Source organism: Thamnophis elegans, chromosome 2 (genome assembly GCF_009769535.1).
Source record: "Thamnophis elegans isolate rThaEle1 chromosome 2, rThaEle1.pri, whole genome shotgun sequence".
Lineage (NCBI taxonomy): Eukaryota > Metazoa > Chordata > Lepidosauria > Squamata > Colubridae > Thamnophis > Thamnophis elegans.
Window position 1 is genome coordinate 26,607,520 of NC_045542.1, and position 18,462 is coordinate 26,625,981.

General features: G+C 38.8%; 1 protein-coding gene across 1 annotated transcript in view; it reads left to right on the plus strand.

The window, feature by feature from the left end:
* The first annotated feature begins 11,353 nt into the window (after positions 1–11,353).
* Positions 11,354–18,462, plus strand: part of KRT80 (keratin 80) — a 37,218-nt gene continuing 30,109 nt past the window's right edge. The window contains exon 1 of the mRNA XM_032211443.1: positions 11,354–11,557. Coding sequence (XP_032067334.1) covers positions 11,354–11,557 — 204 coding nt within the window. The remainder of the gene's footprint in view (positions 11,558–18,462) is intronic.

Genomic DNA, 18,462 nt, shown 5'->3' on the forward strand with positions numbered 1-18,462 from the left:
AATGACTGCAATCAATTACTCTAGTAGGGCAAGATAATGAGTCCAAGAAGCAAAAAATCACGGCAATAATTCCAGCAAGGCAAGATAAGCAACAGAAACACAGCAATAATTCCAACAGTCAGGAGGAATGCCAGGAATGCAGGCCACAACTCTCAACATTAAATGAATTCAGCATTTGTTGAATGCCCCTCCCAACTGCCTCTCCTTTAAACTCCATCCCCAGGTGTGCCTTGTGAAGGAAATCGGGCCCTTTCCTTCCTCATAAGCCACACAACCCACATTGCTCTCCCCTGTGTTCTTCCCTGCACGCCCTAGGATGAAAGGGGGGGGGGCTTAGTCTTCATCTGACCCCTCTTTCCCTTGTTCTACCTCCCCCCTGCTCTACCTGACTTTGCCCTTCCCCAGTTTCCTCCACAGCCAAAGGAGCCACTCTCCTTCTCTCTGTCAGCTCTTCATCTTCTGACTCAGATTCAGACTCCGACAGGGGCATGACACAGGACACTTCCCTTTTGCAGAGAAATAATGTGCATATTACTAGGAATACATCTTTTATGAGGGTGGCGGTTCATTCTTCAAGCTTGCAGGTGTCAGGGTTGGTTTACATTTACAAATGTTTCTTTGTTTCTCTTTAAAGCAGTTTTCAGGCCCTTTAATTTTATTTTCAACTCTACAATTTCTTTTTTAAAAAAAAGTTTACAAATGTTTCGTTACCAGACTAGGTAACATCTTCAGCAGAATTTAGGGAATGTCAGTAGGCTTTATGATGCGTCAAGCGAGGGTGTTGTGATGGGTGTAGTGATGGGTCTTCTGAGGGGTCAGGTGTGGGTCACATCAGGTTAGGATCATTGGAAGGTGAAGTGCTGGTTGTGGGGGAGGTTGTATGGTTTGGTTGAAGGACGGTGCTGTCGCTGGTTGGTTGTGCAGTTGATTTGAATTCTCAGGGGTTCATAGTCTGGTTGTAGGTCAGTGTGTCTGTTGATGGATTTGTTTGTGGAGTGCCAAACTTTGATAAACTCGCATGGCGGATGGTAGTGTGGCCAATGATTGTTGTATTTCTCTAATCAAATTGATGCTGTTCAGTGTCAGTGTGGGTAACAATTAGGGATTTGGAATTGTGGCGTTGACTTCCAGCCAGCATCTTGTATATCAAAGACTCTTCTGAGGAGGATCAATCACTTAGCACAACTACAATTACACTGAAGGGCAACAGCATAGCATCCCATGGTCATGTGCTCGGATTTTGCAATTTTCCAGCAAAAAACACCCATTGGATAAGATGGATTTGGATTATGATCATGGGATTTGTTTAAATATCATGTGATTCACATAATGACCATGGTGACTTGCTTAATGACTCATAAAAATGATCGTGGAATTGAGCCTGGACACATGATGACTCAACTCACAATCACAGCAATCAAAATTTCGGGATCAATTACGGTCTACCTATATGGACTACCTATATTTCATTTTTGCCTAACTACAGGTCTTATTATAGAGACGCGGTGGCTCAGCAGCTAAGATGCTGATCTTGTCGATCAGAATGGTCGGTAGTTTGGCAGTTCGAATCCCTAGTGCCACATAATGGAGTGAGCACCCGTTACTTGTCCCAACTTCTGTCAACCTAACAGTGTGAAAGCATGTAAAAATACAAGTAGAAAAATAGGAACCACCTTTGGTGGGAAGGTAACAGCGTTTCATGCACCTTCGGCATTTAGACATGCCAGCCACATGAGCACAGAGACAACTTCGGACAGCGTTGACTCTTCAGCTTTGAAACGGAGATGAACACCGCCCCCTAGAGTTGGGAATGGCTAGCACATGTGTGTGAGGGGAACTTTTACCCGGAGGACTTTTTGGAGGGACTAAACATATTGCTGCCTAAAGATTTAAGAGGATAGCATTTTCAAGTGTATATCAAAATGCGCTCACAGTTGGAGTCAAAGGAGCGGACCAGCAATGAGTAGCAAGCTCCAGAGACCCTAACAGGTGACTAACTGCCAGCTCCAGCACCACCATATGGATTACCACCTGGGCAGTGAGAGGTGACATACCAGCAACCAGCAAATACAGCTACAATCTGTAGATGAGGATAAAGAATTGCAGTCCCCTCCCACCATAAAGGCTTAGTGGCCTACAAAGAGAGTAAATCAAAAGTGCTCTGCAAGACTGCTCATGCAGAAGGAGTCTCACCTTGCTAAATGAGTTACTCCAGGATCGTTTCTATTAAAACGGAGCAGCAAGCACAAGCTCTTTATTGACAACAATCACCTGTGAACTCCCACTCTGGGTGTCTTGGCTCATGAACCTCGCAACCCTGATTTTGAACTTGGATGCTTGGACTTCATCTAAAAACTCTCCTGTGTGCCACTTGGATTTGGAACTTTTGTAAACCAACTATGCTGAACTTTGGGGAAACTTGCCTCTATACTACAAGCATGTATGTTTGCAAGCTTCATTTAGTAAAGAGAACAAATCCACCCCTTAAATCTTTTGGGAGTGCATGACCTGGGACAGGATACTGCACAGACCTGTACTTAATGGGGGGAAAGGTAAGAAGTATTGTGGTGCAACCGTACTCAGATGATTTAATGATGTATCTCCACATATTAATTAAAGAATGCCATCAATTACTGAGTGCATAACAATGGCTTTGTTGTGTTTTTCATAACCCATATTACAATTACACAGTAGTGGGTGGATGGGAAAAGCACACGAGTAAAAGAAGGGATAACTGCAGCAAGGTATACATTGTATACTTTGCATAAAACATAAACAAGAGGCTTTAAAGTTGAAGAGAATTCCTGTAGCGTTTCTTCTATTTCAGAAGCAGTTTTTTAAAAATAATTGTTTTTATTATTACTTAAATACAAATAATACAAACATAGTAAATACAAAAAAAAAGGAAGAAAAAAGAAAAGGAAAATAAACCTAATATTACAGTGCATCCCCACCCCCCGGAGACCTTTTTTTACCCTTATATTTCTTCATCTATAACAACTAAAAGATATACAATATATTCCAATTGTGCCCATACCCCCTCCAAAACAGCATATATTCTTGAGTATGTTTATTCCCTTTGCCATCCACCAATACATTTTTATAAAATCCTCCCCAGAAGCAATGTTGTGTTGTTGGAAACTGCACACCGGACAACTGTTAGTACTTGGAAAATGTGGAAAATTATACCACTTGTTATACATAATTTATCCAGCACGTATGTCAAGACAATGGGTGTAAAGCATTCCACTGGGACAGAAAGCCAATGGATTAAACAAATTGATGTTGACGTCTTCAGAATTTTAAATGATGCTATTTCTTTACATAAAAATACTTAATATTTGTTCTATACATAGTGTTTCATAGAATCTTGAAAATTACCATTTTCCACAATCAAAATTGTGTTGAATTGAGAAATGACTATAGAACATTTCATAATAGAAGATGATAAAGATTCTCTGAACAATATTCTTATTTATTAGGATTATATTTTTATTTAGACTGTCAACATTTCTACTATCTATTTAATAGAATTATTTCTTCTAGTGGCAGATTCAGGCATCTGTCAAAAAGATATAAGGCTGTTGATAACTTTTGCCTAGAGTTGTTCTGTCTGTTTCAATGGAGCTAGTGATTTAGTAGCAATTTTGTTCAGTTCTGATTTTTCCCCCCAAACTTATTCATTTACATTTGAACACATTTACTTGTTTAAAATCTCCAGAAAGAAAATTAAATATTTCCACATGCGCTTCTTCTACATCGTACATTTTATTCTGGGCTTTTTCTAACATGTGCAGTTTTCCAAACAATTTGTTGCTCATTCTTTTTTATAAAATAGTTTAATGCACAGTTTCCCCAAGTATATTGGAGGGGGGAGATGTATTCTGCATTAGAGAATTTTGAAAAATATACTTTTGTTCTGATTCACATATAAAATGCAGCTGAATGAATTTCTTATTCACTTGGGAATAATGGAAGAGTTATTCTGATTCTTAATGCCCCCCTTCATTGTGATAACGTTTGAAGACATTATCATAAAGTACCACATGCTTATGAGAACAAATGATCCTATACATATTTTGTTACTATTTTGGAGGACCATTATTACTAAAAAGCTGTCTACAATTTTACCTATAAAATGTTACATAATTTAACAGGATTCCAAATCAGTTAGGGCAATTTGGATTCACTGAAATTTATGGAAGATTTTGATTTCCTTGGCACACTGGCACCATAGCAGAAACTGTATATTCTCTTCCGGTCCCTGCAATCTTTTAGTTATTATAGCCAATTAGAGCTGGGGCAAATCTGCCTTTTTAAATTGCAGTAGATATTTGGAAAGGTCCTGTTTACAAAAGTATAAACAGGAAAGGTGGAAAAACAGCTTTTAAAGAAGTTATTACTCCCACGCCGTCACAACAAAAGGGGAAAAAAAGCAGGAAATTCCATGTCTCTCACACATAATGCAACCACTTCTCCTCCCACAGAATATTTCGCTTAAGTATAAGCAAGGTTCATTACAAATACATGTATGATTCTATATCTTCCTGTCAACTTGCATCATTTTTCTGACATCTCAGCTCTACATCATTGCCTTAAGGTCTTGATAGGAGAATGGGAAGACTGGAAACAGGAGTATAGGAGGCAATTCTATGGGAATATTGTTTTTAAAAATGCATATGTTTTTAACATTTTTTTTCTACAATGAAGGACTAATATAATTTACATTTCAAATCCCTCCTTGCTCTATGCACAATATTTATTATTATTTGGTTATAATTTATATTTATAAAGCAAAAGAGCAGTGACATTGGTAATAAAATATAATATGAAGGAGATGAAAAATGCCTTCATAATGCCAAAGGAAACTTGACACTGAATTTAGGGCGTCAACAGAGAGGTTTGACTGGGGACCCAGAAAACCTGACTTACAGAATATAAGTCAATTAGTGCTTATTTCTCAACATAGTAGGTGCATTGCAAGTGTTCTTTGAAGAAATGGTGGAGGGACTTCATATAGTTGGAGCAGCGGTGTCAAACTCGATTTCATTGAGGGCCGCATCAGGGTTGTGTTTGACCTTGGAGGGGGTGACTGAGGCCAGGGTGAACATGTCGAGCTTGATGTCACTCATGTTGGGGCACCTGTGGTGGCCTGAGCGCTCTACCTGCGAAAATGGGCTCCCGAACTCCATTTTCGGCTGCAAAGGCCTCCTGCAACACTCTGCCAGAGAAAACGGAGCTTGGGACGGCTACATGCTGCCCTCCCAAGCTCTATTTTCACTGGCAGAGGCACTGTGGGGCAGTCCTTTGCTTTTCCTGGGCACTCCTGCAGGCCAGATCTAAGCATCCTGTGGGCTTGATCCGGCCCACGGGCCTTGAGTTTGATACCCAAGTTAGAGGAAGTAAAATATGGCACTAAGGTATACCAAATGAGCAGCCTTAGTTGAATGAGGTTTGGAAATATCTAAGACCTGCCATTTTGATAATCTTGCTGGAATCTCAATGAAAATATTGATTTCTTCCCTATTTCAATATTCTGTAACATGAAGGACCTACCTTCTTCTGGATCATTATACTGAATGAAAAGGGCATGTTAAAATAATGAAGAGCAAAATCAAGAATGGAGAACAAGGGAAATAGCTATCAGGTGCAAGGCCATGCAGGACCATTCTCCGAAGTTTACACATCTTGTGTGAAAAATATTTACAATTATGCAAGAATGGGGCATTCTTGTCTCTGTACCTTCCCAGTGGTAGGTTCCTCCAGGTACGGTACGGCCATACCAGTAGTAGCTGAAAGCAGCTGACAGCGTACTGGTATGGTGGCTCATTTGGCCCACCCACCCCTGCTCGCGTTCTATACCTATTTTTAAAGCAACCAGCCAATTGCACATCCGCGTACAGCTTGCGGCACCTGCGCGAGCCCCAATAAGCAGCTGTGTGTTGCAGGGGCGGTAGATTGCACATGCGTGCACAGCGCACATACACGAACAAGATGTGCAGCCTTGTAAGCAGCGTACCGGTAGCGACGGTAAGAGCAACCTACCACTGTTGCTCACTCCAAACATCGAATAAGAGTAGGGCATGCTTTAGCACAGTTGTCAGAAACTACAGAAAATCATTTTCCATAGCTGCTTCAAGAAGGAAGGCTTTGACACAGAGCAACCTCAGCTGGGCCTCAGGGGCCTGTCAGTAGAAAGAGAAGGCCACCTGAAGATAAGCATTTCACAGCAGACCCTGAGGAGTGCTGGGCCACGGGGGCAATTTCACCTTTCTGTAGGCTAGTATGCCTTGGGCAATGGTACAAGGCAGCCCTTTTTGAGTGGCAGTGCTGGCTCTAGGGGTGAAGTCAAGGCTTGGGCCTCTATTTCAGGCCTAGGTTTGGCAGTGCTGCTGAGTGCCATGCTTCAAAGTGGCCTAGATGGAGTGGGTGTGGGAGATAAACAATTGTCTTTTGTTTGGAGGAAGTGATATGCCAGCAGTTACATTAGGCATTTTCTGAATTTTTGACATGCCAAGCCCAAGAGTTCCCCATCACTGATTTAGAGTAAAGAAAGAATAAGTTATCCAGAGACTAAGAAAAAAACCTAATTCTGAAGGCTAATAATTCAGAAATAGTTGTAGTAGTTTAAACTGTTCACTCGTGTCCAATTCTTGGTGACTTTATAGGCAAGGGTTCTCCATGCTACAACATGTTAAGCACAGCACTTTTCAGTTGTTGGATGTTCATCCTTCTAATAATTAATAAATTACTGATAATTCAGAAGACTAATTGTTAACTTTCTGCCACGTCAAGGAAAAGGGAATATGCAGCAGCCATTTCACAAAGGCCCAGTGGATTTTGCAGTCGACTCTAATAGTATTTTTGCTCTTAAATATATATTTCAGTTTTATTTTTCTTACACTTTAATTACAAGAAATAGTTATTCAAATTAAGGGATATCTACATTGGAATCTTGACTAGCTTAAGTTCGCTAAATTTCACTGCGCTGCAATTTCACAGAGATACAGAAATTACTGATAAACTAGAGACATTGTATATTATGCTTGACTCCATTAGCATCAAGCATCTTTTAACTTACCTAAATTCCCCTGGGAAAGCAGCCTAAAACAACATTTTAGAACCATTTTCTCAGTAATAATCCTCTCAGTGATCTATCTTTTGCCAGCCATAATTCTTTTTCTAAACCTTTCTTGGAGAACATCCCATTCTCCTTATTTCAGATGACATCAAGCCAGTAAAATTTCATAGATTGAACCAATAAAAAGCAGAAGCTGAACCATTGTTCCTGCACCAGGGAGCAGTTATCCTTGGTGTAACCAGTTGAAGGTATCATTAGCAGACCAGACATCTGACCAGAACAGTCTAGTGGCTTTGATCTTTACAGGTCTCTCTGCAATGCTTCATGGTGACAAGCCACAGAACAGCAAATTTGAGCTTAGGTCTAACCATGACTGGTGTAAAAACGTCAAACAATCCACATCTTCATATCAATTACCATTTATTAATTATAATCAGATCAGCTTTGGGCCATGTATTTTTTTTAAGAGAGAGATAATCCCTTTCCCTGATTTGGCACGTTCAGACTGGTAAAACAAAAAATATGATCAACATTTTGTTTTGACTGCGTAGAAAAACAAACTTGCTAATTTTGATAAAATTGAATTGCCAAGATCACCATAGAGCCTCAGGTATCTGGTAAGGACAGGAAGCATTTAGGAAAGCTTGAAGTGAAGTCTACAATATCCCATTGCTTAGTTTTGAGTGGAAGGTACAGATTGCCTTTCCAGAACTAAAAAGAATATAAATAAATATCCAATTAAGGTTCCAGCAGAAGTTCTTCTTCCCATGTCAGTTAATACAGAATAACACTCCATAATTACAGTACTTCCCAAACCTAGGTAAATTACCCAAATTTGGGTAAAAGCAGAGGTGGGCTGCTGAGGGTTCACAGGGGTTCAGGAGAACCTCTAGCTAAGATTCTGTGCAGTTCGGAGAACCCCCAAATCTCACTCCTGGCTGGCCCCGCCCACCCCTCCCACGCAGCCTGTTTTGGATGCAGGTAAGTGTAGGATGCACACACAGGCTCGGGGAGGGCAAAAAACAGGCCTATTGGAAGTTCGGGAAGGCCAGAAATGGGGCCTGTTTCCAGCCCCCTTGAGCCTCCAGGAGGACAAAAACGCGCCCCCCCCCCACACCGTGATGCAAGAGGCTGACTAGGCCACTCCCACCATGGCCACACCCAGCCAGCAACCGGGCAAAGAACTCCTTGCTAAAATTTTTGAAGCCCACCCCTGAGTAAAAGTGTTTGGGGCGCGGGGGGGGGGGAGAGTAGCAATACATGAAACCACAGCAGGAACATTTATATTGACTTACAAGTTTTACCTACATTGGGTAAAAACAACTTTCTATTGAACAATTGTAAGCAATGAAGTAGAAAGTTTGAGAAGCACCGCCATAACATATAGATTTAAAAAACTGTGAAATACAGCTGGCAAAAGAATTCATAGAAGATATGAAGCCTTTCTTACCAATATAAGACACTAGATTTCAAATGTGTATTACTATCAAGAGCACCATGTATTTATTATAACAGCAGCTGGGGACCTATTATTTTTTTTCAAAAGCTCACTAATGTCATCCTGTGTGGATTTTAAACCAGTATTTTTAATGTCTACTAATCCAAAGAAAGAGGTTTCATTTCACTACCCTCAACAAAGAATTTAATAGTTGTTTTCCCCTTAAATTCTTTTAGCCACTTCATAAGGGTTAGCAGATATTCTCCTATATATATCGTAGTAATTAAGTAAAGTTAAATAGAGAGTTACATATTATGTAAGCACAAAAGACTAGATAGAAATCAGGTTAACTTCTCATATAAACTATAACTAACTGTCCATATAATCAACTACCCCCTTCAAGAATGTTCAAGAAATTTTCGTTTTATGGAGGCCATTGTTTAATGTTTCTTCTCCATTTTGGATGGAGAATAAATACTTTGAGGTACAAGTCTATGGAGATTCTCATTCATCCAGAACTGAAGAAGCTTCTTAGATGAGAAGCAAAATATTTTTCAAGGAAAAAAAAACAAGTCAGTTGCCTTTTGGAAAGGCACCTTTGAGACTTTGAAGTACAGATGATCTTTAAAAGTTAGATTTTTAGAAGATAATGAAATCGCAACTACGGAAAATACCAAAAGGAATGGCAGGAACCGGCTAGATTACTTTCAAGATTCCAGAAGCAGTCACATCAGTCTAGAATAGATTAGCTCAGAAATTGGTCTAAATTTACTCCCATTAAGTGCAATAGAGAGACAATTTAAATGAAAAACACAGGAAGAACACCCTTTCATTTATTCTTCCTGCTCTTCTGAGCCACTTCTAGTCAGGCTTTAGGATTTATTGGCATGCTGACTTTGGAACACCTTAATTTGAATTTAAGACTGGTCACTTTAGATGCTTCCAGATAAACACTTCTATATAATACCAATCCTATGCTGGTAGGAAAAAAAGATGGAATAATGGCAGAGAACTATATGATGATTACAAATGTAAGGCAATGCACTATGTACAATGTACAATGCAGTGGTGGGTTTCAAAAAATTTTGGAACCTCTTCTGTAGGTGTGGCCTGCTTTCCGGGTCCACTGGTGGAACCTCTTCTAACCGGTTCGGTAGATTTGACGAACCGGTTCTACCGAATAGGTGCGAACTGGTAGGAACCCACCTCTGGTACAATGTAGAAAGCAGAGGCTTTGTATATTAAAAGTCTAATCTTTAAATAGGGTCAAAATTCAGTTAAAATTAAAACATTTAAATCAGATTACTTTCAGTGGGTTGTTTTGCATGCATAAAGGTGCATCAGGTTCATATTTGGATTTAAACATCTTTCTAGGAATCATGGGTGCTCTAGGCGGCACAATGATGTCATTGGCCACACAAGCGCAAGATGGAAATGATTTCATTTTCCCTTTGAAAAAGTTGTATAGCATTGTGTAGTCCCTAACATTCTTTTGAGGTACCACTTTTTTTGAGCAGCTGAGACCAAGTCTAAAATAAAAGACTAAAAAAAAATACATCTCTGGGGAGTATATTACAATACTTGCACTTCATCTGAAATGTCTGTAGTTTATTTAACTAGCAATATGCAACACCCAATGAAAAACAAAGAGTACAAATACCATTGTCTAAGAGTGACACAAAACTGTTCTTTGTATGACAAATTTGGGAATGAATTCTATTTTTGATCTATGTTTTCTTAATAATAAGCTTACTTGTTCTATCATGCTTCCTCTTTTGTTTACTTTTTAAGCCTTCTCCACCCACAAATATGTAATCTTTCTAATGAAGTCAGACTGCCTTAAAAATATACTCCATTTGTAAATCTGAGGGATAGCTTAAGGTAAACAACTCTTTGGCAAATATGATTTTTTTCAGTTCTTAGGAATTGTGAACACTGAATTATTCAAGTGTCTTTTCACTGCAGCCTAATTTAATCCATGTGATTAAATACATTAGTATCCCCACATTTCCTATAAGCATAGATAGAAATAATTTTGTGTATTTTGGAGCTTAATCAAGAGGCTTTGATTAGACAAGTCAGACAGAAAAGTGCCTGGAATCTGTCTCAGTATTCAAACTGCCTGGAAACTGAACTACCTGAGCATGCAAAATATTTAATTAGCATTTTACAATAGAAATGAGCAGTACAGTCATTGGAGAAAAAGCAGGGCCTGAATGTTTTGACATGTTAAACTCTCTAAGGCTTCCTGCTCTTGACTGATCTTGAGGTTCAGCCAAGATAGTGTCTCTCTGTTCAAGTCTCTTGTTTGCCATTAAAAGCTGAGGAAACCTCTTAACCTCCTCTCCTCGGGAAGCAAGTCGAAGGAAGCTAGGGGGTAATTTTGATTTGGAGTTGTTTTTTCCTCCCTCTTTTCCTACAAATGTCTGGGCATATGTGTTCACCTCACAAACAAAACTACAAAAGGCGGGAGGGAAAGGAGGAAGAGAAAGAGGGAGAGACAAAGCCAACAGGTTGATCTGGATTACATCAACAGTCACACCCTCCTGACTTTATGAACATTAGGAGAACAGGTGTTTGTAATTCATTAGCTAAACTGAGCTCAGCAGAGACAGGAATTAATCTACGCTGCTGTTCCCCAACCTGCTACTTCTCTCCCTCGTAGCAGACCTAGTGCTTCTTTGCTTTCCCTCATCATAAGGATGACAAGTCATTCTGGGAACTTCAGTACCAGCTCCCTTACTTCTCCCAAAGCCTCTTATAGCTGGGAAAGAGAGTGCTCTCCTTCGCATTCTCCTCATTCTTTAAGGGATGGGGCCTGCAGCAGTCCTACCATGGGAGAAGCCAGCAAGAAAAGCTTCAGTTCCTCCAGCCTCACAGGACATGGCTACTATTATACATATCCAAGAGTGTCTTTCAACCAAGATCTCTTGGAGCCAATCCACCTGGATGTTGACCCAGCTCTCCAGGAGATAAAGACCAAGGAGAAAGAAGATATCAAGATGCTCAATAACCAATTTGCTGCCTTAATTGGGAAGGTAAGATGAAGTTGCTCCTTATCTTGAGCAGAGGGTAGCCTTGAAATGATGTGCCATGAAGAAATGGGAGGCTAACTCAACTGACATCTAGAGCATCATAAGAGGATGATGGTAGGGATGATGCTGAGAATGATGGTGATGATATTCAGAATTGTATTTCTATAAATATGTTGCTGATTAATTTCCTACTTGAGGAGCTAAATTGTCAGTGGCCAGATTTAATTAAGCCCAAAAAGTATATAATAGAAGAACATGGGCTGCTTCTTAGCAACAGAGTCATATTTCGTCCGATAGGTAATTGTCTGGGTTTTGATGGGAAACCTCCTGTAAGCATGTGAATGAAGAGATGGAGAGATTAGCCTTTCATTCATTGAATTTTTTTTAAAAATGTGGTTGGCAGCTCAAAGAACTGAAAACATTTACAGTACTCTGAAAATATTAACCGAGGTTTATGAAAATAAGCATAATCTTGCAAGTGTCTGATATTTTTAAAGATTGAACATATGTTCCTCTACCTGAACTGTATAGAAGAGAGGTATAATGAAACTTCATGCTTACAATCAAATTGGAACTGATATATTCAAAATGGAGACAAGAAGAAAAATTATTTTCCTTGGTTTTTATTTTCACTACTGACACTGAGGCTATCCGGTCTCTGAGTAGCTACTGTCTGAGCACAATATCAATTTAAGATGTTTTATTTTACCAAATAAGCTGTCATGACTTCTCCAATGAATTCTGAGAAATTTAGCTTGTTGAAAATGCTAACACAGTACTACAGCATCACAGTTCTGATACTAGCCCGTAAGGATGCAACTTTTATGCATTTAGATAAATCCTAATTTGAAAGGGTTAAGGCAGATAGCTGCCATGTTACTGGGAATCAACTGGTTTCCTTTCATATTTCTAATTATTTGCACCACAGCTGGCCTTGTTTTGGCCTAGGGCTTATGAAAACATTGCTGGATCTAACTTTATACTATTTGAAAATAGCAGGGGTGCAACTTATATTTAAATCCTGGTGTAGCATCATTCCATTGAACAGCGCTGTATGAAAGTTAAATGGGTTTCCTTATTATAAACTGCTGATGAGGAAGATGCATGACATACAGAATAACATTACACTTGATTGTGGAAAGACTCCAAATAAATAAGATGATTTACAATAATAATAGCATTCTAGAACATGCCGTACCAGACTGGGGAGAGCTGTCCTGTTCCTAAACCCATCCTTAATTCAAAAGTTCTCATACCTAATACATCACATCATTTTAGGAAAGTTCATTCCTAGATGCTCTAGTTTTCTACAAGAAGGGGATTATTTTTGAGGTAGAAGCAGGGCAGACCATTAAAAAAAATGCCTACCTGCCCACTGATGGCTACAGTCCAAAATTCCCTATTGTTATTTTTCTGATGTGTGTATTCTGCAATTTTGCAAAATCAAACGGAAATGAAAAATACAATCATAAAAACAAACAATGGATTTCAGATTAAATAAAGGCAATAGTAAAATAATCCTGTTAAAAGGAGAATTCCTACTCATAAAAGCAAACTGATGGTGTTTAAGGCAAGGAGAACCAAATGCTTTAATGTGGTGACAAAAGGAAGTAGTGGAAGCCCCTACAAACAGTTCTATGATGTAACAGCCACCTCAAGTAAAGCCCTATTGTCCATGTCAAAAGGTGGCAAGAAGTGGAGAAATCCCCCTTAATCATTCTTAATGGGCAAGTTTAGGTAGTAGAAACAGGCCTTTCAAATGTTAAAAGTGTGGGCTGAGTAAGGCTTTAGAGGCCTTTAAACAAAAATACTCATGGGAGAAGAGCCTAATGCTGGGAACGATTGAGGGCAAAAGAAGAAGGGGATGACAGAGAATGGGGTGGCTGGATGGAGTCACCAAAGCAGTCGGTGTGAGCTTAAATTGACTCCAGAGGATGGTAGAGGACAGGAAGGTCTGGAGGAACGTTGTCCATGGGGTCATGATGGGTCGGACATGACTTTGCAACTAACAACAACAAACAAAATTGGCAGGAGTTGAGCTTTTCAAAATACTATTGTCTTAGTCTTTCATATCATTTCCTACAGTACTGGCATACAAAATGTAGTTTGCCAACAACTTTTCCAAGACCCTCTAAAATAGGCAAGGCTAAAATTTTCAACTTTTTGAATGGTCATATGTGCATGTTTTTATTTTTGGATATTGGGATATTAAGGGTCAAAATATTTGCCTTCTGCAAGATTAAGGACCTATTTTAAAATCTCCCAAACTGTCTACCTTGTCCGAGATCTTGTCCCCGCCCACTGTAGGGTACCTCTTGAGATGTAATAAGTGCAATGGCTATAAAGCTTGGTCATTGGTGGGAGTGATGCTACTTCTCGGGAAGCAACCATGTCTTCACGAAGCAGCAAGTTTATATCTCTGCTACATTTAAAAAGAAAAACAATAATGATTTATTGGTAATTTATGAGGGCAGAGATGGAATGTTATGAGCTCAGAGGATTCATGCCAGATTTTACCTTGTTCCTTACCGATTCCAGTGTCTAAAATAAAACTGATGAAACAGAAGTATATTAGTAAGATTATAACAGGGCCTCATCTGGCTTGCAAAGACTTAATTGAAGAACCTATTTTGTTCATCAGTTTAAGTGAGCCTATCATCCAAAACGGCATTAAAGTTTTACAGAATTATTAGCCTTTAGAAATTGGGGGGTGGGGTGGGAGGAATGAAGCTGCAGTGAGCTTAGGGTTTTTCTTTATTTCTTTCGCTCTCTTCTCTCTCTTACTGGAAAGTTGTTTATGTAGTGAACAATGAACATAGAAGATTGTTTTCAAAGAAAAATAGTTTTGGCTCTTCAAGGCAGGTTACTGCAAAGCCCTCATGCTCTACAAACAGATGTTAATCTAAAGTATTGCTTCACTAACATAGGCTGGAAATGCCAGTCTTCAAAACTCACACATACAAAATATGTACATTCACACACAGCTCAGAACGATATCTATGTAGTTTAATGCTAAGAAGCTCCATTTGTTTCTCAGGTACATGAACACTATTCTTGTGTTTAGAGCATAGATAAATAAGCAGGCATGACTTCCAGTGCTTTGGAATGAGGCCTGATGTTGAGCTTTGGAAATGCTAAGAAGCATTTAAGAAACCTACCTGTACATATTTTAAGTGCGGTGCATTCTCTGCCTGAATGAAAAACACATTAGGAGCCAATTTGTTATGGCAGCACAATGTGGAATTTTTTTAAATAGTTTCTATGGAAAATTAATGTTTTCTCAATGGTGACACATAATAATGAATTATTTCCTTTAAAAGAACCATTTAACAACTACTACAAATATTGCCTTGGATTTAAAGTCACAAGGGAATGTGTAGATTATTTCCCCCATTTCTGAAGGACAGAAGGGACAGCAGGCCTGGCCATCAATTTCTACAACCTTCCCCCAAATCCCCTGAAACATATGTGTTTGCTTAACAGATATACCAATATTCCTCAACAGAAATGTCTGCATGGAAAGTAGTCACTAGGAGTAGCAAAAAAAGTTCTTTAAAAAAAATTGATCTAATAAGAAATAGAGGACTGGGCTTAAACCTAGAACCAAGATAACAGTTAATTATTTAAATCCTGTATCTTTCCAGCAGCCATAGGACTAGGTGATATGATGTAATTGTGCTTATCATTTTTCTAATCATTCTATCTTTCTCTCTAGAAGTCAATTCATATAATTTCTTGTGCAATAAGTATTGAATGGAAGCAGTGGTGGGATCCTGCTAGTTTAACAACCAGTTCGGTGAGCGTGTCTTTCTGCTCAGACAATTCAATTCAGTTGGAGCTATAGGCTTTTAAGATGTCTGCTTCTCTTTTTAATTACTCATATACCTGTAGCTCTTGGAGGTATCTCAAATTCTTCCAAATTATGGTCTTTCAAGTGCATGGCTTATGGCATTGCCAATCAAAATCAAAAGTATGCATAAGCGTACTTCTTTTTTTTTTTTTGGCCTTTGCAGATTTATTCCTAAAAGAAAATGATGGCCTCTTAAGCATCTATAAATTTTGTCAGTGAGCCAGTGGAGTTTTACAATAGATGCCTCATCTGGAAGCCTCTTGTTTGGGAAAAGATATTTTTCCTATGGTTCTGCAAAGGTAATTGCCCAGCAGGGTAATTATTCTTATTCAAAGTCTCCAGATTGTATATAATAAAGGATACAGGAAGGAATTTCTCAAAAATATCCCCATAGGTTCAAACAAACATAAAGTGTGAACTAATAGTGATAATTATGCTTAGGAAGAGGAGACCAAAGGAGGGGGCTGACTCCTTTGTCACAGATAAAGGGAAACAGATGCCCTTTAAAGAGATAATACCCTAAACATGGGTTAGCAAGCACATTATCATGGCACTTTGAACTAAAGCCATTAATCTATGAAGGGGTTTGCACTAAAATTTACAGAAGACACCATACAACATTATTTCCAGATCTTTCACAAAGATCAACTAAATCAAAACTTTCCACTGGAAAAATATAGACACTTTCTGTTTTTTTGCCACCATAGAGTAAACATGGATGTCCTGCTACAAACACCAGTGTAAGAGATGCTTAGGAAGGGACTGTATCTCATAAAGATGGGAATAAATGTGTTTAGAAGAATGGAGAGATAGTGGGAGACTTCAATGATCCAAATATCTTCTGGGAAACTAACAAAGAATGGGGTCCCTTAGACTTCTAATTTCTATCTGACAACTGTAATTTTCAGATAGTAAACAAAGAGATCAGTTATCTTGGATCTAATCTTAATCCACAGACAGGAACTGGCTAATAAAAGAAAATGTCAGGCACCTTCAGGAAAAGTGACCACGCCATGTTGAAGAAAACTAGACAAGGGGAAGTTGAAAGATGTCTTGCTTGAACTACAAATTATGAGGATTATTTATACCACAATTTGAAATCCTAAATAATAGAGAAGAAGATGGAAGGAAGACTTGGGAAAAAAAATAGTGAATGTATTGTCACAAATCATCTTTGTGAGAAAGAGAAATGGGGGGGGGAGCTTTAACAGGATTATAGAGATGAATACCAATAATGGTGACAAACTGGGAAGAGAAAAGAAGATACTTAAGAAATGGAAACACATTGAAAATTAATTAAAGAGGAATGAATACAAACTGATAGCTCAACTCTGTAAAAATGGAGTCGTAATATTTCCATTGTATTCGGCTTTGGCTGAACTGCATCTGGAATATCTGGTCCAGCCAAAGGCATCACTTTTATAAAGGGACAAAACCAACAGCATTTAGAACAGGTTCAGAGAAAAGTTACATAGATGATAGCAGGTCTGGAAATGAAGCCCTGTGAAGTATAGTTAAAAGAGTTGGCTGTGTTTGGTGTGCAAAGGAGAAAGAGCAGACACTATGAGCATCTACCAATAACAGCTGTTAAAGGGACAGACCTGTTTTCTGTTGAAAGAGTAGGACAATGACCAATGAGCTGAAATTAAAAGAAAGTTTATGCTAGAGATTAAGAGGCATTCCGTATGAGTAGGTGCAGTTAACAGAGGAACAGTCTGCTTGGAACAGCAGTATGCTCTCCTTTCTGGATGGTATGAGACAAGTGCTTGATGGCCATCAATCAGGGATCAGCTGAAAGGTTGACAGTTCGGCGGTTCAAATCCCTAGTATAGGTCTCCTGCGTGAGGGGGTTGGACTAGATGACCTCCAAGGTCCCTTCCAACTCTGTTACTGTTACTAATAGACTTCTGCACTGTACAGGGAAGTGGAGTAGAGAGTTATAAACCCTTCCAACTCATTCATTCTCTAGTTCCATGACTCTTTACTCAAAGATTCTACTTAATCTGAATCTACAGTAATGAAAGTTTATGAAGTTTTAACAAAAATAGGCTATAGCATGATAATGGCAGAAGATCTCTTCAAAAGAGGTCTACAAATATAACACTGGCTTTCTATATTTCTGTTTGCTCTGGTTATCAATTCCTCAGCACTATCCCCTCATGGTCACATATGTGTAAGTGACTTCTGTGAGAGCTAGGGTTTCTTTCATTTGCACAGAGGTTGGAAATCACACACACACAAAAAAAAACAACCACCACCAACTGGTCTCTCTAGATGTTTCTTCATTTTATCAAACAAGTGTGAGTCAGAGAAAATTCTACCTCTCCCAAACCCTCCAGCAGTTGTGAAAAGCTTGGAAGGAGACAAGTCTTTCTGCCTTTTCATGAAATCTTTGACAACATAATCGACTGTGAGAGTAATTCTTGTTATTTATTTGTATTTGGGGCATGCGACTACAATCTTCATATCTCTATTGTGACATTTGTAGGAGAGAGTCTTTTTTTAAAAAAGCAAACACAAAAACCTAATCCAAACTTTGGCACAAAACCCAAGTAAGTAAGGTGTAGGATGGTTTAAATGGAAAACTCAAAAGACACTGAGCAGCTATTTTAGCTTTTCTTCCTTAGAGATTATCTGTGATAAAATGAAAGAATAACAGCAGGAATCCATGGGTAACGAAATATTATGTCATCTGTGAGCAAAGAATATCTGTGAGAATCAGTTGGGCTGTGCTATTATGCAAAGTTCATTGTAGATGATTGTCCTCTATCATGTGAAGAAATATATATTGACTTATACCTTTTTCCTTTGTTCAATAATTATAGAGTTTATGTTTTGGAGTCAATTAGCTATGATCCTGTAGCTCATTAGTAAGAAATATTTATTTGCAATCCATTCTCTTCTCTAAAAAGTTGAGATTCATGGAATGAAAGTTTTTTTCTTCCTTTTACCTACACTCTAGCAGTTTGCTTCTTGACATCATGTGGATCAAGGCACAGATTGTGGTGTATTAGCTACTTACAAACTCAGTACAGATAGTCATCATTTAGCAACTATT